Source organism: Panthera pardus, unplaced genomic scaffold (genome assembly GCF_024362965.1).
Source record: "Panthera pardus isolate Hobbes unplaced genomic scaffold, ASM2436296v1 HiC_scaffold_17, whole genome shotgun sequence".
NCBI lineage: Eukaryota > Metazoa > Chordata > Mammalia > Carnivora > Felidae > Panthera > Panthera pardus.
The window spans coordinates 39,057,686-39,084,660 of NW_026526732.1; the positions used below are offsets into that span (position 1 = coordinate 39,057,686).

The 26,975-nt window shown below is 43.0% G+C and overlaps 1 protein-coding gene across 3 annotated transcripts; it reads left to right on the forward strand.

Moving 5' to 3' along the window:
• Positions 1–1,385: 1,385 nt before the first annotated feature.
• On the forward strand, positions 1,386–26,975 carry HDDC2 (HD domain containing 2). 3 transcript variants are annotated; one of them, XM_019418258.2, is made up of 6 exons: positions 1,390–1,522; positions 2,764–2,885; positions 4,663–4,765; positions 10,214–10,282; positions 22,884–23,022; positions 26,611–26,975. In XM_019418258.2, exons 1-6 carry the CDS (start codon positions 1,454–1,456, stop codon positions 26,706–26,708), a joined length of 600 nt encoding a protein of 199 aa, XP_019273803.1. In that variant the 5' UTR covers positions 1,390–1,453; the 3' UTR covers positions 26,709–26,975. The 3 variants fall into 3 exon arrangements, with proteins under 3 accessions (XP_053760499.1, XP_019273803.1, XP_019273802.1); XM_019418257.2 differs by having other exon boundaries at positions 1,398–1,537; XM_053904524.1 differs by lacking the exons at positions 22,884–23,022; positions 26,611–26,975 and adding an exon at positions 14,614–22,419 and having other exon boundaries at positions 1,386–1,537.

A 26,975-nucleotide genomic window follows, 5' to 3' on the forward strand; every position in this document is an offset into this window, starting at 1 on the left:
ATTTAGAGTCTTAATGTCCCCCTTGCCATAGCTGTTTCTTCCTTCATACGTTTTTACTGCTAAGCCCCCAGCACCTGAGCTCCTAAGTGCTTATAAACAACAACAGACGTGATGTCCTTAGCCCGTCGCAGCTTACTTCATTCTTAATCAAAACTTTACTCTTAAAAACAATCTCATTTTTGTCATAAATGCGGAGATTTGGAAATCACAACAAACCAATACACAACAACCACATTCCTTCCTTCTTGAAATATTTTCTTCATTCAGCTCTAGAACACATCTCTTAGTTCTCTTTCTACCTCACTGTTTGCTTCTTCTCCGTCTCCCAAACTCTAAATGTTGGGTACCCCAGGTACCAAACCTCTGATTCCTACCCTTGTCCACAACATACTCTTCTTGCAGTTTTCTCCAGCTCCCTAAATATCAACTCCATCCTTCCAGTTGGTCAGGCCAAATTTTATGGAGTCATCCTTCTCTTTCTCTCATACTCCACGTCCAGTCTGTCACAAATCTTATTAGTTACTCCTACCTTCACCTTGTATACAAAATTAACAACCCTCTCATCACCTGCATTACCACTCTGGACCAAACCAAAATTATCTCCTCAAAGAATTATTTCAATAGTCTCCTAAATGATCTCCCTACTTCCTCCCTACCCCATATAGTCTATTCTCCACATTAGCCTCTCCCTGAGTCCTTCTGTATGCATGTCCATTAAATGTCTTTAAAAACTAGTATCATTGGTTGTTGATGAAATTAAGACAGTTGGGACAGACAGACAACTTTTTGGAGTAGGGGATTCTTCAGTCGTTAGGGAGGCTGTAATTGCATCATGGGATTGCTTTCACTCCCTAGCCTTTTATGGCTAGTCCCAAATTCTCCCAGTGTTTTTTTTTTTTTGTGTGTGTCTCCTAGTTTACTTCTGCCTTCCAGACTACTTTCCTTGTGCCTCTGTTAAAATGTTCATAGACTGCCCACCTTTTAGTAGAGCTCTTATTTCTTCCCCCAATCCGACACTGAGTTGCTAATTTGGGTAAGATTTTCCTGCAATATTGCCTAGCCCTCCTGCTCCAAAGGCACACTACCCTCTGCCTCTCCCCTACCCAACTGCAATCCATTTAAAAATTTGACAGAGTTCAGTTGAGTGGAGATTAGCAAACAAGTAGTGAGTGACTAGTATGCACCAAACACTATGCCTGTCACGGATGGTTCAGTGCCTGAGGCACAGCCATCAAGGCCAGGAAGGTGGAACACTTCTTTTCCATAAGGGTCTGGGAAAACCTGGGTGAGGAGGAAGAGGAGGGCGAGGGAGGTGAAGGAGTCTGGAGAGAAAGAGGAGGATGGGGAGGGAGGAGGAGGGGGGAAGAGGAGGAGGAAGGCGGAGGCGGAGGAGGGGGAGGAGCTTCAGGAGGCGGCCTCTCGGCCTGCTCGGACCTGCCAGACCGGTGGCCGCATGGCTTCGGCCTCCGCTGCGGCGCTATCGGGCCGGGGGGCCCAGAACCTGCTGCAGTTCCTGCGGCTGGTAGGGCAGCTCAAGGTGAACGGGCTCCGGGCCGGGCAGGGCCGTTTGGGGCCGGGCGGGCGGCGCGCGGGGAGAGGCCGGGGTGGCCGCGGGGGCCCTGGAGCTCCTGCTCGCCGCGAGCCGGGGCCTTCACCCTCCCTCCGCCCTCCCGCCTCGCAGGGTTGGGCCCAGAAACTCCCCTGGGAGCGGGGGCGCGTGCGGACGGCGGGCGGAGGAGGCGCGGCCGGGCTGCCAGGCCCAGCCCAGGCCCGGCGGAGTCTGAACCGCGAAAGTCCCGTGTGGGGAGGCAGGCCTGGTGCTCGGCCGGGGACCGGCCCTAGCAGCCCCTCGAGCGGTTCCCGTCGAACCTCCGGAGCGCGGATGTTCGGGACCCTCCCCGCTGGCCCGAGGCCGCCCAGAGTACAGGCGGGGCTCACGACCGCTCAGCTGCGCGGTTAAGCGTGGCCCTCCGAGCAGCAGGTGGGAAGAGCGGAACTGCCCCTCAGTCCGGCAGATTTGAAGCGGGGTGCCTTCAATCTCTTAGCTCCTTCTAGAGATAAAAATACTTTTTTTTTTAACAGAATATTTTCTGTAGTACATACTGGAGTTGTATCCTGTGCGTCCTCCCCACTCCATAATTTATGCAGAATTTCTACAAGTTAAAGGCAGATTATGTTTCCTGCCACCATTGCTACTGTTTATATAAAGTCCTTTTAAAATGTGGACTTTTGGGGAGAAAATGGAGTCTCACAAGATCACATCCTGATCTGAACAAAAGGAAGAATTATGACAGGTGGTAGCAGGAACGATTAGAAGTGCCTTACTCCTTTCTGCTCCAGAATTTGGAAGTCTGTCACTTGTTCAAGTTGAAAGCTTTCACCACAAGAGTTTCTAGCGTGTGGGATGGTATTGTCTGAAGGCAGAAAGTCCCAACTCTTGTAGTTAGGAAAAACACAGTAATTTACAGCTTTATTTTTCTGTCCAAAGGACTAGTATAAGTTCCTTAATTTACACATTAGTAACAGAGTAATTTGACTATTGGAATTTTGCATGGTATGCTTGTGAATTATTTCTCCCCCCCCTCTCTCTTTCTCATTCTCTGACCTCCCTGGTTTATTTGAGGTTAGTTGAGAATTTTTTACTACTTTCTGAAACCAGGACCCTGCTTCTATGCCCTATTCCCTGGACTTGTCTCGAAGAGCATAACAGATAGTTTAAATATTTATTTTTATAAACCTCTCTCTTTTCTTCATTTTCATTAGAGAGTCCCAAGGACTGGCTGGGTATACAGAAATGTTCAGAGTCCAGAGAGCGTATCAGATCACATGTACAGAATGGCAATTATGGCTCTGGTGACCAAGGATGAGCATCTTAACAAAGACCGGTAAGCTGATGTGAACATTGATGCTTGTTAAGATCTCTGGTCTGTGCATATGCACCACTTCCCTTGACTGAGGCCTGTGTCTAATTCTTGCAGGTTAGTTTATCTGTCAAGAGATAAACCATACAGATTCAGGATGTAGGAAGGGGAATTATGGGTGTTGATTGCTTCAATTGTAAACTGCATTCTGGGTTTTCTCTGGCAAGTGATAGAGCCTGCCTTGGTCTCAAGAAAACAAGTGTGATATTAGGATTTCCAGGGCTGGAGAGTGCGTGTGGCATGTCTAAAATTCTTTTATTGTATTAGTACACCATGTGCTTTAATTTAGCCCCTTTCATAAATACTAGCACCTGTTTGTGAGGTGACTTTTTAGAGAGGTAATGTGCAGGATGTAACTAAGAAAGGGATATCTTGTCCTTCAATCAGTCAGCAAGTGTTTTAAAATGCTTTTTGAACACAGAACAAAGTTTCGTAGCTAAGACAGTAAAATAAGTCTCCCATGAGTTACACGGGTCCCAACTGGCTTCTATAAAAGGAACAAAATAAGTTATGTTAAAAAATTAGCAAGGTTGGGGCTCCTGGCTGGCTCAGTTGGCAGAGCATGTGACTCTTGATCTTGGGGTCATGAGTTTGAGCCCCACTTCGGGTGTAGGGATTACTTTAAAAATAAATAAATACAAAGCTTAAGAAAAAACTAGCAAGTTATTCTAACAGACGAGATCATGTGTTCTTGGGGAAGTGGAAGAAGTGGAATGTGAGGTGAGCTCTGAAGAGTTGATGAGGTAGAGGAGTAGATGGCACAGTGTGCAGAGAGAACAGCTTAGCAACTGAGGCCCTGATGATAGGAACGTAAAGGTGTATTTTGGAAACAAAAAGTAAATCAATGTGTAGCAAAGGTCCATTAGAAAGCGTTCATTAGCCCTGTTATTCTGTAGATGGTGTGGAAGTGGGATTTTTTGGCAAAAAGTACAAAATGAACACGGTGTCAAATAGAGATAAACCTAAGTGTAGTCTGAGATTTAACTGGATGACAGAGAGAGACTGTGGATGGGACACCCCTGAGGAGGTTGTCAGGCCTTGTGCCACCTTGGAGATAGTGGGTACGTGAAACAGATGGCCCTCTGGGGCGTTTATATTATGACCTGCCTTCATTATTTTGACAGTGATTATCTTCATCACTAATCATTATCAGGAACATAAATTATCAAATTTAGTTTTTAGACCAACCTTATGATGTATTATTATCCTTTTGTGCAGATGATAAAATGAAGGCTGACAGAATTGAGCATTTAAAGAAATTAAGTAATTTGGCAAAGGTCACACAGCTAATAAATGATTGCTGGATTTGAACCTAGATCTGTCCAACTCCACCATTTCTTTATAAAGCAACTCATTTTGACATCTAACTAGTATAGTAGGGGATGATTGTTTCTGAATTTTGTATCAGTAAGTAAATACTATAACCAGATCATCTCCTCTTGGCGTTGTATTCTGAAGTTATCAACGTTTTAAAGTGAAATTTGAAAAACCAGCCATTTAAAAAAAAAAAATCCATGTTAACCGTTTCCTCTGCAATCATGTATTATTATGTTGAATATTAGCTAGCAGTTTTGAATCAGAACTGTTGTGGGCTGGTAGAATATAATTACCTTAGAAAATACTGCATGAAAATGCCCTGTGATGGTGGAGAAAAAAAATATGCAACTTCAAAATAGTATAGAGAAGGAACTTGTAGTGAATCTAATTTTGTGTAATTATTCACCATTTTTTGCCTGGTCAGATGTATTCGTCTAGCCCTGGTTCACGATATGGCAGAATGCATCGTTGGGGACATAGCACCAGCAGATAACATCCCCAAAGAAGAAAAACATAGGCGAGAAGAGGTCAGTGTTGACTGTTGACTCCACAAGAGACTACCAGAGAAACCTGTTGCTGAAGCAAAGCTAAGTTTATTAGACCTGTTGCAGTAAGGGAGAGTACCTGGGCAGAGTTTTAGTAGTGTCTCAGGAAAGGGAAGTCAGGAGAGAATATTTATCGAGTTTTAGGGCCGGGGCTGGAGGATGCTTAGATGGATCTTAACGAGATGGGCAGCTAGTTAGATTGCACAAGGTTTAGGGCAAAACAGCCTTGGATTGGTAGGACTGGTGTGGCAAAGTCTTAAATTCTTGAGGAGTAGGCTGTTAGTGTTTACTCTGTTTTGGGTGGTTTACAGTCTTCTCTTCCAGAAGCAAGGATTCCGTGGAATAAGCAGTGCATTGGTTTTTGGTTGTTCTCAACCTTGTTTAACACAAGATCAGAAAAGTATGCCTATTCCCAGCCTTGTTTAACACAGGGACAGGAAACTGTTGGTTTCTGTTCTCATTAGTATGTGGACATAGATGGTATGGCTTTCATTAGAACAATGGAAGTAGCTAGATCTTGAAGGAATTCTCCATGCTGGTTAAGCTCTTTGGAGAAAAGTTCTATAAATCACAAATATAATCAATATTATAGTAATTTGTGAATTTTCCATTAGTATTTTAATTTATTGGTCAGAAGTGAAGAAAAATACTTGGCAATAGTAAGAAATGAACAGCAATAAAATATTAAATCTGTATTAATTTGGACTCTAAATCCAAAGTCCAGGACCAAAGAAGGACACATATTTGAGGCAGAGGTTGGAAAATCCAGGATTTTTTTTTTTTTTTTCTTTTTTTTTTTTTTAATTGAACAGCTGTTTCTCCATTCAGGGATTATTGCAAGCTACTTTTATTACAGGAGTTTGGTCATAAATTCCTAAGTGGATGAATCCTCATCAACATGGTTTAACAGAGTAGGTGGGCCTGAATATCTGTTCTCAGAGCTGAGGGAGACTGGAGTTCAGTAGCCAACAGTATTTTTATCCCTCCAGAAACAAGAAGATCCACAAGGAATCCTAGTTTAGGAGTTCTAACATTATGGGAACAAGGAAAATCACATAAGCAATGTTTTCTTCCTGCCAAAATACAGATCCAGAATACAGGCTAGGCATCATGACAGCTTGTGAAAAAGGGAGGAAACTGAGGAGATGTCTCTCTGTAGGAGTCTAGACTGTTGGGAATAAAGAATTCCTAGATTGATTGGCAGAATTTATAGAAAAAGAAACCAATTAGTTCAAGAGACAGAGTCGCAGAGAGGAATGAACCCTGAACCAGATCATGTTGAGTAATGACATAAAGGAGAGGGGATAGGGAAAAATCTCCCTAATTATGCAGCTCATTTCAGGATGATAAATTTGGACTTTGTGGAGGAGAAATGGTATATTGAAGTACCAGAGGGTCATCAGAGACTATAAAGTGACACAGAACAAGGAGAAAAGACAAACTGTCCCCATGAAGGTGCGTAATGAATTTGAGGCTTCCTCCACAGAGGAGCAAACCAGAGCCTTTTGGAAGAAAAAAAGAACCCATCAGAGGCTCTCTAGCCACTGAAGATGAGAGAAAACGTGCTACTGTTTTGACACGAGTGAGGCCTGGGTGGTGACACCTTGTGGAGGGGCCTGGTGGAGATGTGAACCGTCAGTGCCGCTGCCTTTCTGGACGTCCTGTCCTGGCAATGATGAGAATTTTTCTGGTTTCCTTGTACTTCTTGGCTGCTGCCACTCCAGTGTTCTCCAGGGGACTCAGTGCCATAATCAGAAGGGACAGGGGAAGCATCTTGAAGAACCACAAGTTCTTGGACAAGAAACCAAAGGCTTGGAAGAGTGCTGATATTCCATTACCTCTTCCTGCTGCTGGTTAGGATTTGGGAACAGAGAGAAAGATCTGGAAGGTGAACAATTCTTTATGCAGATGGTGTTTATGAACGAGATTTAGATGTCTGAACCATGCATTAAGATAATTAAATGAGGGTTTCTTGGCTCAAGGTGGAATGCACATAATGAGAAGCAGGCAGCGTTATTCGCCCAGAGGCTAGCCAACTGCATCAGGAAGGCTTAAACTGAAGTAGGAGGGAGAGAACATATTTGATAAACTTGGAAAGCTGATTGCTTTGAGGGAGAGTAGGTATTAAGATGAAAAGGAAAATGAGGGCATGGAAGAGAAAATTTAGGGCCAAAAGCAATATGTGTTGTCTGATCCCCTTCCTAAACAAGATAAAACAGACTTTATTTCATAACCCCAGTTGGTGAATGATGCCTAGTAAGGATCATCAGGAACTGGTGGGATGGAAATTGAGGCTGGAATACAGCAATAGCAGGTTATATTCTTTTGCAAAGAGAAAACATTAAGTTAGAAGGCAGAATCATGGTATGTATGTATCTTCCAGGGTTAAAGTTGCTAAAAGTTGCTTGCGAATGAGGACGTTCAAAGGGGAAGAACCAAACTTTATGATGGAAATGAACATGGCAAAATAGTGAAACTGAAAAATAGTGAACGTTTTATAGAGTGCTCATTATGTGCCAGATATTTGAAGCTTTACATATATTACCTACTTAATCGTCACAACAATTAAGGTGGATGCCGTTATTAACCCCCATTGTACAGATGAGAAACCTGAAGGACAAAGAGGTTAATAACCTTTAACCTCAGGGTTCCACAGTCAGTGATGGGCGAGTTAAGTGTCAAACCCTGTTCAAACCCCAGTGAACTTTTGTACTGTTCAGCCTTACCAGTGATGTGTGAAGATGCGTAATGCTTTCTAGGTACGGTTACAAAACTGACCTAAGACATTTGCTAGAAGCTTATTCGGCTCAGGACTTTAGGCAAATTCTTTTGACATGCTTTACTCACAGGAAGAAGCATGTCAAGTTAGGACAAATATCACTCTAGGGGCGCCTGGGTGGCTCAGTCAGTTAAGTGTCTGACTGGCTCAGGTCATGATCTCACAGCTTGTGAGTTCGAGCCCTGCATGGGGCTCTGTGCTGACAGCTCAGAGCCTGGAGCCTGCTTCAGATTTTGTGACTCCGTCTCTCTCTGCCCCTTCTCTGCTCACGCTCTGTCTCTCTCTCTCAAAAATAAATAAACATTAAAAAAAAAAAAAAAAAGAGGAAAATTATCACTCTAAATCTGTGTGTGAACAAGGTAAAACTCAGTATAGAAGTGGGAGTGGCAGAGCTCACCACCGGGAGGGTAAGTCTGGCCTTTGGAGCCATGTACCCTTTGAGTTTAGCAAAGTTGGTTTTGGAGGGTTCATTTAAAAAGTTAGGCACGATTCTTTGGCATATGTTGCCGAACAAGGAATATTGACCACCTAAAAGGTCTCAAAATGCAGATTTTGATTGTGTAATAACATGATATCAATGAGTTTTAGATCCAGAAAATCTTTGTTCAATTTCAAGAAGAGAGCAACAACATATTTGTTATCCGTTTTGTTTTTTAAAGGACAGGGCGGTTTTAATCAACTGGAAGTTTATTGGATGTGATCTCCAAAAAGCTGATTCAGTCTCAGGCTACCTTTATAGAAATACAGCGTCCAGCATGATGGAGGCAATGGCCCCATTCTCTCCCACCTTGGTCAGACCACACCTCATTCACTATGTTCGGTGCTGGGTACGTCACCATAAAGGGAATATATTAATCCAAGAGTTTAGATATTTATATACCTGTAAATACATATTACTCAGTTCATTCTTTTCAAACAAAGGCAGTGGACAAACGTGTGTTTTTGGAATAGTGTAGAGAAAGGCGATCTATTTGTAAAAACGCCTTTAATTTTTGAAAATGCAAAGAGTTTTGAAGCATTTTCTGCAGTTTATGAAAAAGAAACAAGTGAGAATGCAGATACACAATACCCTAAATTTGATACCACTGAGGGTGGTATGATGCTACGGGCCGTTCAAGATGGTGATGTTACTTACGAGAGCACACTGTTGACACTGACACATGCCGTTCGCCCTGCCAGTGGTTGTGTTCTGTAACATTTTCCTCCCATTTTTATTTTCAATGCTTTTTCCCAGCTCATTATTCGATTTTATATGGGGCCTTTGCCACTTGGCCAAGGACCCTCACCTCCGGTTAGAAGAACTGAAGCGAATTAAGAGGTGTAGGATGAGGAGGGTGAAGGGATCTGAAGCCATTTGAGAGTAAGTTGCAGACCTCATGCCCCCCAAGATGTGATATTTTTTTTTAATTTTTTTTTATTTTTTAGAGAGAGAGAGCGTGAGTGGGGGAGAGGGGCAAAGGGAGAGAGCAAGAGAGATCATCTTAAAGTGGGTGTCATGCTCAGCCTGGAGCCCAACAGAGGGCTTGATCCCACGATCCTGGGATCATGACCTGAGCCCAGATCAAGAGTCGGCTGCCCAACTGACTGAGCCACCCAGGTGTCCCAAGACATGATGTTTTAGAAAGACAACTAAGCTGGAGCAACACAGAAATGGAGGAGGAAGGAACGAGGGTGGCTCCGGGGACTTCAGAGAGTAGTGCCTTCTCTCTCCTACCCTCTGCTGGACAGACCATGCAGATGTCCCTCAAGTGGCTGGTTTGGGTTACATGGCCTTCCCTTGGACCGGTCACTGTGGCCGCAGTGATTCTGGCCCAGCTGGGTCACTGCCCACGCATTTGATGCTGTGTTTGCGAGGGGTGAGGTGAGGCCTGGTGGAGGACCTGCAGGGATAGCTTCCAACTTGGTACAAGAAGGTATTTTCTGTCAGTGCTGCCTAAAGCCCATTTGGGCAGCCTCTGGAGGAGCTAGAGTCCCAGCCCTGGACATGTTTATGAAGGGAGGGCAAGAAGTGATTGGTGATGCTGTCGAATGGCTCAGATACTACACGGGTGGTATGGCTGATTATGCTTTAATATCCCTTTCTTTCATCCTGTGCGTATGACCCCACAAAATACTATCCTGTAGTTTCCTTTATGTTAATGACAATAACTGCCCATGTGTGTAGTGCTTTATGTTATGCAATAAAAATATTAACAGTGGGAAATGAATATAATAATACACAGGAAATTTCTTTGAGCTTTGTTATTCAGCGTTACTTTCCTGTTCTTGTTCTCAGGTTAGTTTTGAACTCCAGGATGCTTATGATTGAAATCACAAGATGTGATTCATCCACAAGATGTAAAACCTTGGCCTCACTTCTGATATCTCTGTAATCATCTCACACCTTCCTTATTGTCTTTTTTTTTTTTTTTTTTTGGTGTCTGGTGTGCTTCAGGCCACAAAATAAGTGCTTGCTGAACCCCATATGAATAAGTACGCATGTTTCTTTAAAGTATACAACTGCCCTCCTTGTAATCTATAAATATTGTCCAACATTTGGCTGTCCTTTGGGGAGTTGTTTGTAAGAGTTTGAGCCCACTATTTGGCTTTTGTAGTTGAATTGTTAATTAGATAAATGTGATCGTGAGTAAAATAACAGTTTGATATTTCAGGAAGCTATGAAGCAGCTAACACAGCTCCTCCCAGAAGATCTCAGGAAGGAACTTTATGGACTTTGGGAAGTAAGTATATGTGATGAGTTGCTTTTTATTTACTGTGATTGAGTTTATATGGATCTTCAATGTTGTAGTTGCCTCAGATTATCTTAACAAGCTGTCTCTAACTTATTATTTTCTCGTTTGTGTCTGTTTCTCACCTCCTGGTTGCTGGAGGGGTTTCTCATGGCTAATAGAAATTTTTCTTCCCTCCAGTCTCCCCATTTCCCTTGACACCATGATGCCTGGTGCAGATCTTGACTCAGCCCCTGGATTTCCTCTTGCGCTGCTCTCACCCCCACCCTGCCAGCCTGCACTCGCCCAGCCTTCTGGTCCTTGAAAAGAATGTGGGCCCTCACCACCTCCTGCCTCTGACCTTGGGCTTCTTCCCCTCCCTGAGCCTGTTGCCCACCTGTGAAACCTTGAAGGGCTGTTAAGAGCTGAGTGAGGTCAAAGTGAAGTGGTGCCATGATGCCCGGCACAGAACGGGGGCCCTGTAGGTGCTCACTGCCTTCCCGGTGCTTGATGGCAAGGTGGGAGGCAGAATGGCTGGTGGTATAGGGCAGGAAGAGTGGAAAGAGCAAAGAAAGCCCACGTGCTCCTGTTGCTCCCCCCTCCTAGTGCTGGTTTTCATTTGTGAAGAGAAAACAACAGCAGACAAATCCTTGCCTACTGCAGTTTCTCACTTCCCTGCAGTCCGTACTGGCCCTTCCTTGCGTGAGCCCTGAGACGCCCCCCTCCACAGCCCCCCTCCCCTCTCCCACTGTCAGAGGACGATCTTCCCCCTTTCACAACCAAACCCCCCCCCCCCCCCCCGGCTCTCCCAGGAGCCTCAGAGCTGGCAGACTTCCCTTCCCACTGCCCACTGCCTAGCGTGCTGGGTCAGGTCTTTCCTTGACTTGGGAAGACTAGGGGTCAGGTTGGGAAGTGACCAGGTTGAACCCTGACTAGATGTTTCTCCTATAAATGCCATTTTCCTCAGTGGTCAGATTCTGTAGTATGATGTCATTTCTGTGGTTTAGCTGGATTATGGGATGAAGTGAGCATCCTTCCCTTGTGAGGCAGTACACTATGATGCAGAGAGCAAGGCTTGCCTCCAGAGACCTGGATTTGAGTCCCACCTCCCTTGGGTGAGTTACTTGGTTCTAGTTGGCCTATTTCTCCTAGAACATGAGAGTAATACAGCTCCACAGGCCCTAAATCCTCAGTTAGGAAATCTACAAAGTTCAGAGAGCCCATTTTTAAAAAACCTGACCTAACTTCACTCATACGGCAAAATTTACCTGAATCAACATGAGGCTGTTTAGAGTCCCCACTCATTCCCCTTGGTGTGAAAATTAATATGCTTTGATGTAGGAATATTCATTCATCTGTTTAGCAGCTGAGTCTGCCCTTGACCCCACTAGAGGTTTTCTGTAATGTGTACTATATATACCATATTGTTTTCTAAGTTAAAAATATGCTGAAAACTGAAACAGTTTTGTCCTCAGGACTGAAGGTGAAAGATTGTGGCTGTTAATGCCTACCTTGCCAAATAATTGTGAAAATTCAATCTGGCAAAATATGCATGGTATGTAGCCGGAGCCTGGCTCGGGTGGTATCTGTCACTAGGTGTAACGGGGTTTCTTTAGGAAAAAGAGTCCCTTGTGCCAAAGTAGGTCCTTTCAAGTGAACTTCTGGAACACTGTGAGTTGAGGAATAATGGAATAGAGTTCATTATAGAAAGAGATTTCATACATAGAAAGAGAAAAAAAGTAGCCCCTGAGCCTATGAAACTAATCTCAAGTATTGTTTTGACAAAGGAAAGACTCTTTAATTTAAAACTTTTCTACTTCTAAAATCGTTGTTGCACTATATGCTAATTTGGATGTAAATTAAAAAACAAAAACAAAAAACAAACAACAACAAAAAAACCCAAAAAACTTTTCATAAGAATTGGTACCCTACTGTCTCCTAGTTATTATAAACACAGTGGCAGTATCTGTTAAATTATTTTCTCAGTTAGCCATCAGCTACTGGCTAAAAAAAGCTTACAGCAAAATTTACTTACAAAAATTACTTTACATTTACTGGAAAATTTCCTTTTATTTAAGTAGGTTCCAAATGAAAACATCACAATAAAGACTTTGGGTTTGGAAAAATATAAAATACAGAGCATAAAGGACTCGATAACCCCTAAATAGGTGACAGTTTTATGATGTCATGAAAGTCAGTGGTTGAATCAATTAAGCTTGTTAAAGAAGGTCCCAGGACAGGTACACAGTGGCCTTGGAATGTGACAGTCCTTCTTTAGAATTGTTGGAGCTGTGCCGGCAGACAGCTTAAAAGAAGAGAACATGGGATTCGGTTACTTTGTTGGTGACACTGTGGGATATTGATGGATGTGGAGGAGGAACATTTGCACTTTCTTACTTTCTGACGTGAACCCCATCTTTGCATGCTATGAAAGGGTTGGGGTCGTTTTTCTGTTAAGAGCCCGAGGGGGGAAAAATGAGGACCATATAAATAGGCAGCAACAAATTTTTCAGACAGAATTGTAGAAATGTATTTATAGAGAATATTATTCATGGCTCTTAAACTTTCCTTAACCAATTCATACACCCCTATGAATGAAGTAGCTGCTTCAGGTCAAGAGAGGCCCCTGAGGTACAGGCTGGGGGACTTAAACATGTTTAAGTCTCAGTGTCTATTCTCTGTGCAAGGGGGTGAGTGTGTATGTATGTGCTGATGCTGGGGGGCACAGATACATTTAAGTTTATTTAAATATCGTGAAAACAAAGCAGGAAAATGTACCTCTCTAGAATCTAGTATTCTTTAAAGAGAGTTTTAGACATTAGAATTGTTCCTAATTTCTTTGACTATTTCTCCCCATCCTGTGTCTATTAAAGCCTGTATTTCAGGAACTAGAGTATCACTGTCCTTCCGTATACAACACTTGTTTCTTCACAGCTCACAGGATCTTATGACAAAAAAACCTAGCTCTAGGCGGTACGTCAGAAGAAGATATTCCTCTCCCCTCTTCTCTATCTGATATGGATTGAATTGTGTCCCACTAAAATTCAGAGGTATCTCCAAATAAGACGTTATTTGGAGATACGATTTTCTTTCTCCTCCATTCAGTAGTTTATTCTCAGTGCCTAGTAAAATATAAAATAGATGGTGGGCAATGAATATTTGAATATTTGTTGAATGAATTGATAGGACTTTTTATTGTTAGTGTGAAGGACGTCTTTTTTTTTTTATAATTGTATTTCAGATTTTTATTGTTCATGTCAAAATGTAATTATATCATTTCAGGTGTTCTTCAAAGAGGAAGTGATTACTGGAGGATTTTTTTTTTTTCCTTGAGATAGGATTTTTTTTTTTAATATTTTTTTTTATTTTTTTTTAACGTTTTTATTTATTTTTGAGACAGAGACAGAGCATGAACAGGGGAGGGTCAGAGAGAGAGGGAGACACAGAATCTGAAACAGGCTCCAGGCTCTGAGCTGTTAGCACAGAGCCCGACGCGGGGCTCGAACTCACGGACCATGAGATCATGACCTGAGCTGAAGTCGGACGCTTAACCGACAAGCCACCCAGGCGCCCCTCCTTGAGATAGGATTTAAAAAGTGTTTTGGGAGATGGGATTTTTATAGATGTAATCAAATTAATATGGGGTTATTCAGGTGGGTCCTCATGCAATATGACTGTTACGCTTATACAAAGGGGAACTTGGACACAAAGATGCATATTGGGGAAGTGCTATGTGAACATGAGAGAGGCCATCTATAAGCCCAGGAAAAGGGCCTGGAGTGGATTCTTCCTCACAGCCCTCCGAAGGAACCAGTCCTGCCAACAGCTAGCTTTCCAACTTCTAGCTCCAGAGTTATGAGACCATAAATTTCTGTTACCTAAGCCCCAGTTTATGGTTCTTTTTATAGCAACCCTAGAAAACTAATTCATTCCTTCTCTCTCTCTTCTTCTCTCTTTCTCTGTATCTCTCTGTGTTTTCCTCTTTCTGAGACCTTTGGTACTATGTAGTGGCTACTTTACCATATTCTTACGTATTTTAAAATTATTTCTGGATCCCATCTCTATGACTCTTTACTGTACATGTTAGAATTTTGTAAATTTAAAACTGGAAGAAAATCCATGCCCAACTCCTTTATTTTACGCATAAGAAAACAGGGCTGAGGAGCAGTATGTTGCCCAGGGTCTCTTAGCTAGTGGGTGACAAAGCCTGCCTCCTAGTTCAGCATTGTCTTTAGGTTATGATGCAGCACAGGGGTTGATTGAACAAGCATTTATAGTTCTGTTGTATTTAGGACACCATGTCAGTTACTTACTAGTAGTAAGATACTCTTTTACTGTCCTAGGGCTGCTGTAACAAATTGCCGGAAATTTGGATGGCTTTAAACAACAGAAATGTATTGTTTCATGGTTCTGGAGTCTGGAAGTCCAAAATCAAGGTGTTGGCAGGGCTGTGCTCTGAAGGCTCCAGGAGAGGATCCTTTCTTACCTCTGCCTGGCTTCTGATAGATGCTGCTTCTAGCTTTTGGCATCCCTTGCCTTATAGACACATCACTCCAATGTAGGCCTCGGTAGTCAGATGCTGTTCTCCCTGGGTCTGTATCTGTGCCCAAATTTCCCCCTTCTTGTAAGGACACCAGCCATTGGACTAGGGTCCATCCCAATCCAGTGTGACTTTATCTCAGTTTGATTACATCTGCAATCTTCCAGATATTCCATTATTTGGAAATAAGGTCATATCCACAGGTTCCAGGTAGACTTGAATTTTTGGAAAACACTATGCAACCCATATACACTCTCATATTAACTTAAGCATTTTTGTAATTCATGTCCTATGTTAGTACATGGATTTCGATATCCAATTTCCAGGGTTCAGATGCCCTGTTTACTAGCATTGTGATCTTGGGCAACTTATTGAACCTCTGTGTGCTTCAATATCCTTATTTATAAAATGGCAATAGCAGTAGAATGCCTATCTTATAGTGTTGTATGGCAATCAGATTAATTACTATATGTAAAGTGCTTGGAATATTGCCTGGCACACGGTAAGCTCTATCTTCCTTCTGTCTCCATTCCATATGTTCTGATTTTGGTTTAAGAAGATACGGTCATTCTGTACCCAGGGAACTTAGAATAGTACAGTTACATAGAAAATGCCAGTTGAGGGGCACCTGGGTGGCCCAGTCTATTAAGTGTCAGACTTCAGCTCAGGTCATGATCTCATGATTCATGGGTTTGAGCCCCTCATCGGGTTCTGTGCTGACAGCTCAGAGCCTGGATCCTGCTTCGGATTCTGTGTCTCCCTCTGTCTCTGCCTCTCTCTTTCTCTCAAAAATAAATTAAACATTAAAATTTTTTTTTAATTAAAAAAAGAAAATGCCAGTTGATTGATTTCTGAAATGTTAATCATAGCTGCTCACCACTATAAATAGCTATGAACCCAGAGGGTCACATCTATTTAATGCAGTTCAACATCCTTGATTATAATTTATCTTTGCCATAGAAGTGTGAAACCAAATATCAGTAAGTCAAGAGCAAACATTTTCATTTTTTTCAAAGCATCACTGAAAGATGTTCACCCCACCACCTGCCTTTCACTTTAAAGAAATATCCCCATGAATCCCAAGGCATAGCAGGAGCTGCCCCTCATGCAGTTGCCATTGCCGGAAGTCCAATCAGTTGGGAGACACAGTGGGTTAATGGGTACCCTTTAAAATCTCCCTACAAAGGATACTTTGTAGTTCAGGTGCAGTATTTTATTGGGGAGTTTGATGCAGAGCAACATGAGAGTACTGGGTCCCAGAGGGAGAGTCACAGAAGGTAGGCAGTGAGAGGTGCAAGAGAGAGACTTCATGTAACTCTTCAGTCGGGGCCGACCCCTCCCCAAGGAAGAGGGAGGAGACTTGTGGCCTTGTCCCCTTTCGTCCCCTTCTCTTCCCTTTCACGACCTAGATTTGTATCTCTTTGCAGCTTGAACTCCTTCTTGAACTTCTTCTGTTGCTCCACAGAACCCCAGTCTGAGTCATTTCAGTCAACTTGTCTTCCCGAGTCCCACCTGGAGACTGCAGAGTGCTGATGCAGGGACCTTCCCACCCCCCTGCCTTGGGGACCGGAATCACTCATGACCCATCTAGGTCTCCAGGCTCTGCTGAGCCTCAGAGCTGCAGGACTCCTCGTTGGCAACAGACAGTCTCTCTGTCTCTGGCCCCACATCAGCTGTCCATCCCTCTCTTTGCTCACCTGCTTTGCACTTCTCTCCCAACTTTATAGCAAATAATCTTGCCTCCTTCACCGAGAACATAGAAGTTTCCAGATGGGAACTTTTTCAGGTTTTTGTAAGCCTTGTAAATAATGTTTACACATCATATTTTTGAAATAAACTTCCTAGATACTACATCTCTCTACTTCCCTTCACCACCAAATAGGTCGGACATGGTCCCCACTCCCTGCCTCTGCCTCCCCACAGCCCACCAGTGTGACTCAGCCCCACCATGTGCTGCTCTTGTAGCGACCTCAGACTGCCTCTGTGTGACTCTGCCTGGCAAGTCCTGCTCTGCCCAGGTGCCACCTGACACCTTGGCTGCATAGAAGATGTTGCCTCTCGTCCCTCAGGTCTGCGACATGGCTCCCTCCTGATTTTCTTTGTACCTTTCTGGCTCTTTCTGAGTTTCTTCAAGTGTTCCTCTTCTTCAGCCGACTTTGTCAGAGCCGATATTGTCTTCCCAGGGCTGTGTCCTTGGCCTGTCCTTTCTGCACACTCCTCCAAGGCTTCAGTGGTCACATTCTGATTATCCCATATGTTCTGAAAATCTTCCTTCGAAGCTCCAAACATACAAATCCAACAGCCTAATGGAGCTCCACTTAAGTATCCTGTTCAGCATCCTCCTTTTCTTCAGTCCTTTTTGTTACTTTAAAAACTATTGTATTGAAAAACAAAACACAGAAAAAAATTCAAAAACCTTTGTATAGCATGAGTTCCTAGAGGGATGACATCCTTGTAACTACCACCTACATCAAGATTTGGAACTTGACCATTTCACCGCAAGAAGCCCCTTCCTAGGCCCTGACCAAAGCCAGCCCCTCCCTTCCCCCAAAAGAACCCACTGTCCTGATTTTCAGTGATCACCCGAATTTCTTTATGGTTTTTTCACCAAAGTGCTCATGCTTAGACATTTTAGCTTAATCTTGCACATTTTTTTAAGGCTTAATATGTCTTTTTAATCTCCTTTAATCTATAGTTTGTCCCTGACCCCCACCCCGTCTCTTTCTTTTTCTTGCAAGTTATCTGTTGAAGAATTCAGACCATGTGGCTTACAGAGTTTTCCATAGTTTTGCCATGGGTTTTGCCAGTTGCACACTCATGATGCAGTCCATGTTCCTCTGTTCTCCTGTTTTCTGCAGAGTGGCAGCTGGATCCAGAGGCTGGATCAGACTTACGTTGGATCTTTTTGGCAAAACTGTAGGTGGTGTTGGATTCTTTCATCATGAGGCACATGATGTCTGGGTTTTCTTTTTCTTTTTCTTCTTCTTCTTCAAAATTCTATTTAAATTGTAGTCAGTTAACAGATAGTGTAATAATGGTTTCAGGAGTAGAATTTAGTGATTCATTGCTTACCTATAACACCCAGTGCTTATCATCACAAGTGCCCCCCTTAAGTCACCCATCTAGCCCTTCCTCCATCCTTTTTCTTGATGCTTCTATCCCTTAATCCCTTTGGGTTGCAGAATCGTAAGACACTATTGTTTTTATTTTATTTTCATTTAGTAGTTGAAATAATTATATTAGCAGAGGCTTCTTCCTCATCTGCTCTTTGGTTGCAGTTCACAAAGGAAAGGTGGGTTAACACTTGACTTTGGTTGTTTCCTTGATGGCAGGAATGGCAGGATATTGTAGCCTCACTTATCTCGAACACGCTTCAGCTAGACCTCTTCCTATTTTTTGTTTGTTTGGTTGGTTTTGTTTAAATGGGTTATGTTGTTTCAAGACCACAATATGCGCACTAGGGTGCTTCCTGCTACTGAGTTGGTTATGGTTTTCATGTTTTTAATAGACAGGGCTAGGATATATATGTGTGTGTGCCTCCTGAGTTCATGGTGATGTTTTCAATTCAGATACAGTACTGTACGGTTTTCACGTAACCTCTTATGTTATGTCTTAACCTCTTTTATATTATACACTCTTCCATACAAGGAACCCTGATTATACAGGCTTTATCCTTCTCTACACATGTACATGTCTCAGAATAACAATTGTATGTCCCACCATCGTCAATTCCGATTATTAAAAACAGTTTAAAAAATTGTTTTGCCTATGCTGTTTTTATTTTCCCTTTATTTTTTTATAGTTGAACTCCATCTAGACTGTCAAATCATTTAACCATTACATGCTGTCTCTCACACCTCATTTAATCTTAGTTCTGGGACGCCTGGGTGGCTCAGTCCGTTAAGTGTCTGACTCTTGATCTCAGCTCAGGTCTTGATCTCAGGGTCCTGAGTCTGAGCCCCATGTTAGGCTCCACGAGCAGTATGGAACCTACTTAAAAAAAAAAAAAAAAGTTCTATGAGTCCCTGTTGATGCTCACCACCAGTCCTTATGTCAATTTCTCCTGGTCATTTTGTGTGTCTGAAACTTGTTCTCTTGTAAGTTCTCCAACAAGGACTCACAGGAGCAATATTCTCTAAATCTTGCCTGTTTTTAATTGTTCCTCTGTGTTCTTTACTCTGGAAGGTCCGTTTTGCTTGATATAAAAATCCCATGGTTCCCAGTTTCTTTCCTTGAATATCTTAAATACATTCCTCCATTCTCTTTGGTCGTAAAGCATTGTTGTTGGATCATAATTTTATTTTCCTTATGTGTCAGATGCTCCTTTTGCATAGGTGTACAAATGATTTTTTTAAATATATAGTAATTTCATTAGAATGTGCTTTGGTATTGGTCCTTCTGGGTCAATATCCTCAGCTATTTAGTATGGGCTTTTAATTTCAAGAAAGTTTTTTTGAATATAGTTTTTCTTTTACTTTAGTTTCCTTTTTCCCCCCCAAGACTCCTACGTGTCTGTCTGTTGATTCTTCTTCAACTCAGTATTTGTCACCTTCTCTCTCAGATCCTTTACATCATGTTCATTTCTTTTTGACTTTTAAGCCTAACTTCCTTTTCAATTTCTGTTTCTCTTAAGGCGTTATTTATCGTGTTAAAATATCCATCCCAGTGTTCCTGTTTGCTGCTTAGCCTTCGCTGAGAAAATGACTTTTTCTTTCATCTCTATCTCTAATTTTTTTAATGTGGTTCTTTCATGTCTTACCATTTTCTTAGCATCTTTTAATTCTTTTTGAAGTAGTTTCTTACAGATTTGATCCTTTAAAAAAATGAAGAATGTCTTTCTGAGGTGACTTTTCTGTAGAGATGTCATTTCGCTCCTTGCTCTCTGTATCTTCTGGTAGCCTTGTAGGGGATTTGATCTCTGTGTTTTTTACATTGCTCATTTTGATATGCACTTCATTTTCCTTAACTTTTGGAAGGAAACTTGGTCCAGATAGCTTTTTTTTTTGACTTCACAGAACTTACTCTTCTGTTTTGGTTTGTGTTTTAATGGGATGTTAAAATGTTCGGTGGCTTATGTTCAGATATTCCCTGGCTTTGTGCTCTTTCCCCACTTTTATCTGGACTTTTTCTTTGCTTCATCTTGTTATCTTACCCAACTCAATTGTATTATTTTTTTAAGTTTATTTATTTTAAGGGGGGGTGGGGCGCAGAGAGAATCCCAAACAGGCTCTGCACTGTCCACACAGAGCCTGGTGTGGGGCTCGAACCCAGGAACCGTGAGATTATGACCTGAGCCAAAATCATGAGTCAGAGGCTTAACTGACTGAGCCACCCAGGCGCCCCATTTTACCTCACTCGGTTTTAATTCCACCCCAGCAGCTTCTATTTATGTGGGGTCCTGTCCTGGAGGAGCCCCGGGAGGTCAGACTGCTGAATCCACCTTGGCTGGGATTGTGTCAGGTGCTGTTGGAGCACACCTGTTGGCTGTCCTGAGCTTCTCCATCTCTCAGGTGCATCAGATCCCCTGTTGCTCCTGCTGATTGAAAGTGGGGCTTATGGCACTCCTGGGTGGCTGTCGGTTAAGTGTCCGACTTCGGCTCAGGTCATGATCTCGCGGTCTATGAGTTCGAGCCCTGCATCGGGCTCTGTGCTGACAGCTCAGAGCCCGGAGCCTGTTTCAGATTCTGTGTCTCCCTCTGTCTCTGACCCTCTCCCCCGTTCATGCTCTGTCTCTCTCTGTCTCAAAAATAAATAAATGTTAAAAAATGTAAAAAGAAAGTGGGGCTTATGGCTGGGGCCAGTTTGTCCCCACTTATGTATATTTTGTGATACATGGTAATGCTATGTACCTTAGTTTTTTTATAAATGTTGCTCATTAGGTTTCGGTTTTGCTGTTTCTTTGTTCTGTCAGTCTTTTGGGTCTGTTTCTTCTCTTTTGCTCCCTCTTGAGTTACGCATGCCAGGAACTAGGAAGTCATTCTCAGCTCTGTCTTTTGTTCACATTCATATTTTGGTGTCCTTCTTCATCCTTAGCATTTCTCAAATTTGCACTCTTGTCCCATCTTCGTTGCCGTGAGATTAAGCCAGACCAGATTCTTCAAACTTCTCTGCTGGTGCTACAGTCTCAGAGCCTGATTTCTCTGCTTCCCATCTAGCCATTTTCCACACCGAAGGGAGAATGATCTTTCTAAAACGCAAATCTGATCCTGACCCTTCTGGCCTGAAATCTCTTGGTGATGTCCAGTAGCTGCAGGGTAAGCCGAAACCACTTCTCACAACCACAAAGCCTTTTGGGAGTTGGCCCTCCTCCTCCTTCAGCGTCTTCTCTCCCTTTCTCCTGCAATTAATTCTGCATTCTGTCGTGAGAAACTACTTGCAGTACGTTCCCAAAGATGCCTTGTCTTACTTCTAGAGCTTTGTGGCCACACTGTTCTTACCCTGCCTCCTTGTTGGAAAGTGAAATTAAAGAATGTCTGTACCATTATTTTTTGACCAAAAAAACTCAACAATTTACATTTTTAAGAGAAATGGAATTTCACCAGAATTTGTTATACAGTATGTGGTATTTCCTAGTGGTCTTGAAATCTTTTTCTTCTCACTTTCAATAGAGAAAAATCCTGGACTGCTATACTTTGAGTATATTCCATTTCTTTTTCATTAAATAATGAACTTGAATTTGTTAAATATATATATTATATTTTATAATATTTTATAATTATTTATAATTATATTTATATATAATTGTAAATGTGAATCAGCATTAAGTAAAAGGAGTTATTTTTAAGTGCTTTTGAATTAAAACAAAATGTATTTGGTCTCGTATTAAAATGGTTTTTCCGTGTACAATTTTCAGCTCTATCAAAATCCAAATAGCTGCCTTTATAAGAATAAGGCATCTGATAGAAACTGAGAAACCTTAAGTGATTCACATCACATCACCCTGCCAAGAAGGCATGACAGGTTCATTATCCAGACACATCTGGGGTGGAGTTACAAATGAGAACTTTGCAGGGAAATCAGTTGGGAACACTTTGGTCTTAATAGAAGAACGATTCTATACAGTATTAATTAGGACTTGTGTGGCATGTGTCATGCTATAAGAGGCAACCCTCCTGTAGATTTTTGGTTCAGTTTTGCAGTAAGGAGGGAGACAGACCCAAGGGAGGAAGATAGAAAAAAAAAAAAAAAACCCTGCTCCCCATCCGCTGCCTTCACCACCTCCTTATCACCAATACCACACACACACCATTGCATGAAGAACTCCCAGACCCTGACTGTATCCTCAGGAGTTATAACCCAAGGGGACTCGATTGAATCCTCCCTGTATGGATAGCAAGGACAGAGATTTCCACTGGAAAGGGACAGCGAAAATTAAACGAGAAAGCCAGAAATTCACTTAAAAAGGAAAAGGAAGGGGCGCCTGGGTGGCTTGGTCAGTTAAGCGTCCGACTTCGGCTCAGGTCATGATCTCACGGTCCGTGAGTTTGAGCCCCGCATCAGGCTCTGTGCTGACAGCTCAGAGCCTGGAGCCTGTTTCAGATTCTGTGTCTCCCTCTCTCTCTGCTCCTCCCCTGTTCATGCTCTGTCTCTGTCTCAAAAATAAATAAACGTTAAAAAAAAAAAAATTAAAAAAAAAAAAAAAGGAAACGGAAGCTGACTGTTTTTTAAATGGACAGGGAAATCCTTTGAGAAATGTGAGACGAAATATTAGCTTGAAGTTAAAAAGACCTCCAGCACTCGGGTGGGTTAAAGAGTAACGATCTTGAGATGAAGACAGGGTACCAGACAGGAAGAGAAATGCTTGGAGCGTTGATGTGAACGAATGGGCCTCCTGAGGCCTCCGGTGCAATGCATGGACTGGCACACACACCCTTCTCGAAAGGAGTGCTGATGGTGAGCCGTGAAATTACAGCCGAAGCCTCTCTGGGAAGGGTTTGTGCGTGGTCGAGAAGGGCGGCCAGTTCACAGTGTGCTTTTACATGTGGCTCTGATGTCAGTACCAGAGTCTGAATTTTCCTGGAGGACCCCGTCCTGCGGCTCTCATCATGCTGCTTTAATTGTCCGTTCACTTAGGAGTATGAAACCCAGTCTAGTGCAGAAGCCAAATTTGTGAAGCAGCTGGACCAGTGTGAGATGATTCTTCAGGCATCCGAGTATGAAGACCTTGAGAACACACCGGGGAGGCTGCAGGACTTCTATGATTCCACAGCAGGTACTCGGTGCTCTTTTCAGTAAACACCATTTTAGTGTGGCTTTTACCCTCGCGTAGTGACTGACATCACGTTAGCGAAATCTGCTGTTGTTACCTTCTTCTGACACTTGCACCTGGGGCACGTAAATAGGAAAGGGTGGGATTCATGGTGAGAGGTGGTCTATTGTGGGAGAGCATTGGCGCCTTGGATCTGAGCACCAAGCCAGGTTCACGTCCACACCTGCCTGTGTGCCCCCGCCCCGGGCAGTCTCCTGGCTTTTCTGTGTCCTCCCAGAAAAATGGAAAGCACAGAACTGACCCTGCTTGAGTCACAGGTGGGTTTTGAGATTCAAGAGAGAGAATATATGTGAAAGTACATTGTAATCTGAAGGTCTTTATAGGAGTAAAGTCATATGAGATGAAGGTAGAAAAAGAGATGTAAAAATAGGAAACCCCAGACAGTTGAAGTCACCAGTGTCATTATAGTGCTCCATTGCACAGGCCGGGAGCTTGATTTGTTCTGGTTCTGCCACCTACAGTCCATGTAACCTCCAGCAAATTACTCAACATAGCTCTGGGCCTTAGTTTCTGTATTTTTAAAATAAGGATAATTATAGAAGCGCCTGGCTGACTCAGTAGAGTGTGCAGCTCTTGATCTCAGAGTTGTGAGTTTGAGCCCCACGTTGGGTATAGAGATGACTTAAATCTTTAAAATCAACTTTATAGGGCTACTTGAAGACATGGCGGGTTAGTTCACGTGAAGTGCTTAGAATGATACCTGGCAAGAAGCCTTCACTATCTTCATTTTGATAACAGTGTTTAGTGAAGCTGCATACGCTATGGAGGTGCTGGCTGGTGTTCATGAGGTTGGTTCCGTTTTCCTTTCCTCTTTTCCAGCCCCACTCTCTCTGCCTCTCTCTGCTTGTTATTTCTGTATCATAGCCTCCTCACTCGGCCAGCCAGGCTCACTAGTTCATCCTACAGGTCTCAACGTTTTCCTCCTTCGTAGACCTAGATATTATCGCATCTTCCTTTTTGAAACTTTTGTGGCTTTCCTCTTCCTCAAAAGTAAGATCTTAACACTTTGGAGTGGCCTAAAGAGCTCTGCAGTCTGAGGCCACTTACATCCCTAGTCTCCTTTCTGAATCCTCCCTGTCAACATGAGGTATTCCCTTCTTTTTGCTCAGTCTGCATTTGCCATAATGTTGTGACCGTGTGATTTGCGTTTTCCTTAAGGATGTTTCTTACTGGGTCTCTTCCCAAAACCCCCAGTTGCTCAGCCTATCCCGTACTAAGCTGTGTGAGGGCCAAGACCAGGTTTGTCTCATCTATCTTTGATATAGACGATGCTCGGAAATGTTTGACTTCAGCTAAATAGAGTAGCATTGTAAACTAGGGATCAGCAAACTCTGGCTCATTGGCCAAGCTGGACTGGTGCTGGTTTGTATAAATAAATTTTATTGAAACAGCCACGCTCATTCTCTATGTATTGTCTATACTGCTTTTACACCACAGTGGCAGAATTGAGTAGTCGGCAAGAAGCCACATAGTTCACAAAGCCTGAAGTATGTACTGTCTTACTCTTTACGGAAAAGGTTTGCCAACCCGTTGTGAGCAATGATCGGTCTCCAAGATAGCCTGCGTCACCAATAACGTAACTCTAAAATACAAGTCATGTTTATGTGGTGCTTTGCATTTTCACACTATCATCTTCTATTTTGATACACTCACAATGAAAAGTAGAAAATGAAACATCAGACTACTAGTAGAATCAAAAAATGTGGGAACTGGAAGGGTCATCTAGTTTAAACTCCAGATTTTATTGAGGAAGAAATGAAATGAGAAAGAGGGTCATGTGCCCGCAGCTGAGTTGAGATCAAAATTCACTTCACTTTCCACTCTGGTGCACTACGCTTAAAAAAGTTAAGAATTTTAAGTAATATAAGTGATGTAAGGAGTGGTTTCTTTTCTCAAAAATGCTTAAAGAAAACAACAGGCTTAGTTCGGGAGCAGTGAAGTTGTACATGGCAAACCTCATGAGGATTTTAAGTAAACTGTACCCCGAATGTGGGGCTTGAATTCATGACCCCAAGATCAAGGGTCTCATGCTTACCAACTGAGCCAGCCGGGTGCCACTCCCCCCTCTGTTAGGATTTTGAAGGGGACTTAAAGGCTTTAGTTTGATAACATTTACAATTTTATTTCTCTAATTCAGTCAATACTTAGAGCTCTCTTTTTCTCTTTTCTTTTTGAAACTTTGTGTGTTGAGGAGCAGCATGAAGGCCATTGTGGCTCGTGGGGGTGGATGAGAGGAGAGGGTGGCAGGTGAGGCCCACCGAGCAGCCTAAGAGGTTGGCTTGTGCTCTGAGCAAGATGGGGACCCCTTGGCGGAGGTGGATCGTGGGGCGAGTGGGATCTGACTTGGGTTTTGAAAGGGGCACTTGGGCTGGAAGCAGGGAGACCAGCTGGTGGCTATCGCAGTATCTGAGTGAGAAATGATAGTGGTTTGAGCCAGGTTGGTAGCAATAGAAAAAGAAAGGAACGGCCAGATTCTGGATATATTCTGAATATAAAGGCCAACAGAATTTGTGTAGGGGTGTTTATGAGAGAAATCCAAGGACTTTGGTCTGGCAACTATAGAAGAATGGAGTTGCCACTAGATGGGGAAGGTGGGGAAAAGATAGGTTTCACAGGAGAAAGTCAGGAGTCCCAGAAGCCACGGGAAGAAAATGTTTCAAGAAGGGTAGTCATCAGATTCAGCAATGTGTTGCTAATTGGTGTGTCCTAAGTAAGAGCCATTTTGGTGGAATCGCAGTAATAGTTTGACAGCGTGACCTTTACACAGTGGGGCAGACGGTGGCCTGGAGGCAACGGGGAGCATAGAGGGCAGACCCAGGCCCAGTGAAAAGAGCCATGTGAGAGAGAAAACATCCACCATGTGACAAGCTGCAGGGAAAGCCATATCCTCAGGACAAGCCAGACATCAGGGCCAGAAAGTGAAGGGAACGTTCAGAGAAGAGGTTGAGGATAGGGAATAAATGGAATCAAATTTGGACTGAACAGTAAACAACAAAGGCACTGGCAAGAAAAAAACAGGGAAGAAGTGGTGGGTTTGATAATCCTGCACGCCAACCACCTTCAACTAAGAGAGCTTATAGGTAGGTTGCTGCCCAGGGCAGAAGTCTGGGAGGGTTGAGGAGCAGGGAAGACAGATCAGTGGGTTTTAGTGTAGTTGTGTACAAGAGACACATTTGCATCCTGGGACTGCCTAGACCTTCTGCTCTTCCTATTAGTCTTTTTAATATGTATGTGCTTTGTGCCCGTGATTTCTGGTTTCAGAATGGGCAGAGATTGTGTCCAGCTCTCTACCTGGTGAAGTTTTCCCTAGCTCTGCCTGATGAACAGTTCTTTGCCCGACTGTCATCCCCAATGCTTGGTGGCATCCAGGGTGATGGAGGATAAGCTCCAAGTGGTCCTCTGACCGGGACCTGGAGTTGTATTCTGTCTTGGAGTCGATCACAGAACCCGGGCCCTGACAAGCCTAGGATCAAGCTGGAGAAACTGATGTATTCTCTTGTCAACCTCTTTCCCTGTCTTCTTGCCTTGCAGGAAAATTCAGTCACCCGGAGATAGTCCAACTTGTCTCTGAACTTGAGGCAGAAAGAAACGCTAACATAGCTGCCGCCACCAGTGAGCCCCGCTCCTGATGTGCTCTCTGGGTTGCTGCACTCCTGTGACAGACATTGTGTTTTTCCCTTTCATGGTGTTGTTTGGCCACTGTTGCTTTGTTGATTCCCCAGATGCAAGTCTGTTTATTTTCCGTTGCCTGGACTCCAGTAAGAAACCTGATACAATCTGGATAATAAAAGGAGCTACAGAACAGGATGTGGTCCTGAAAATGCCATGGATGAAGCCTGAGGGTAGTGGGGGGAGTTTTTTAATGAACTAACTAAATAAATTTTTAAAACCTTAAA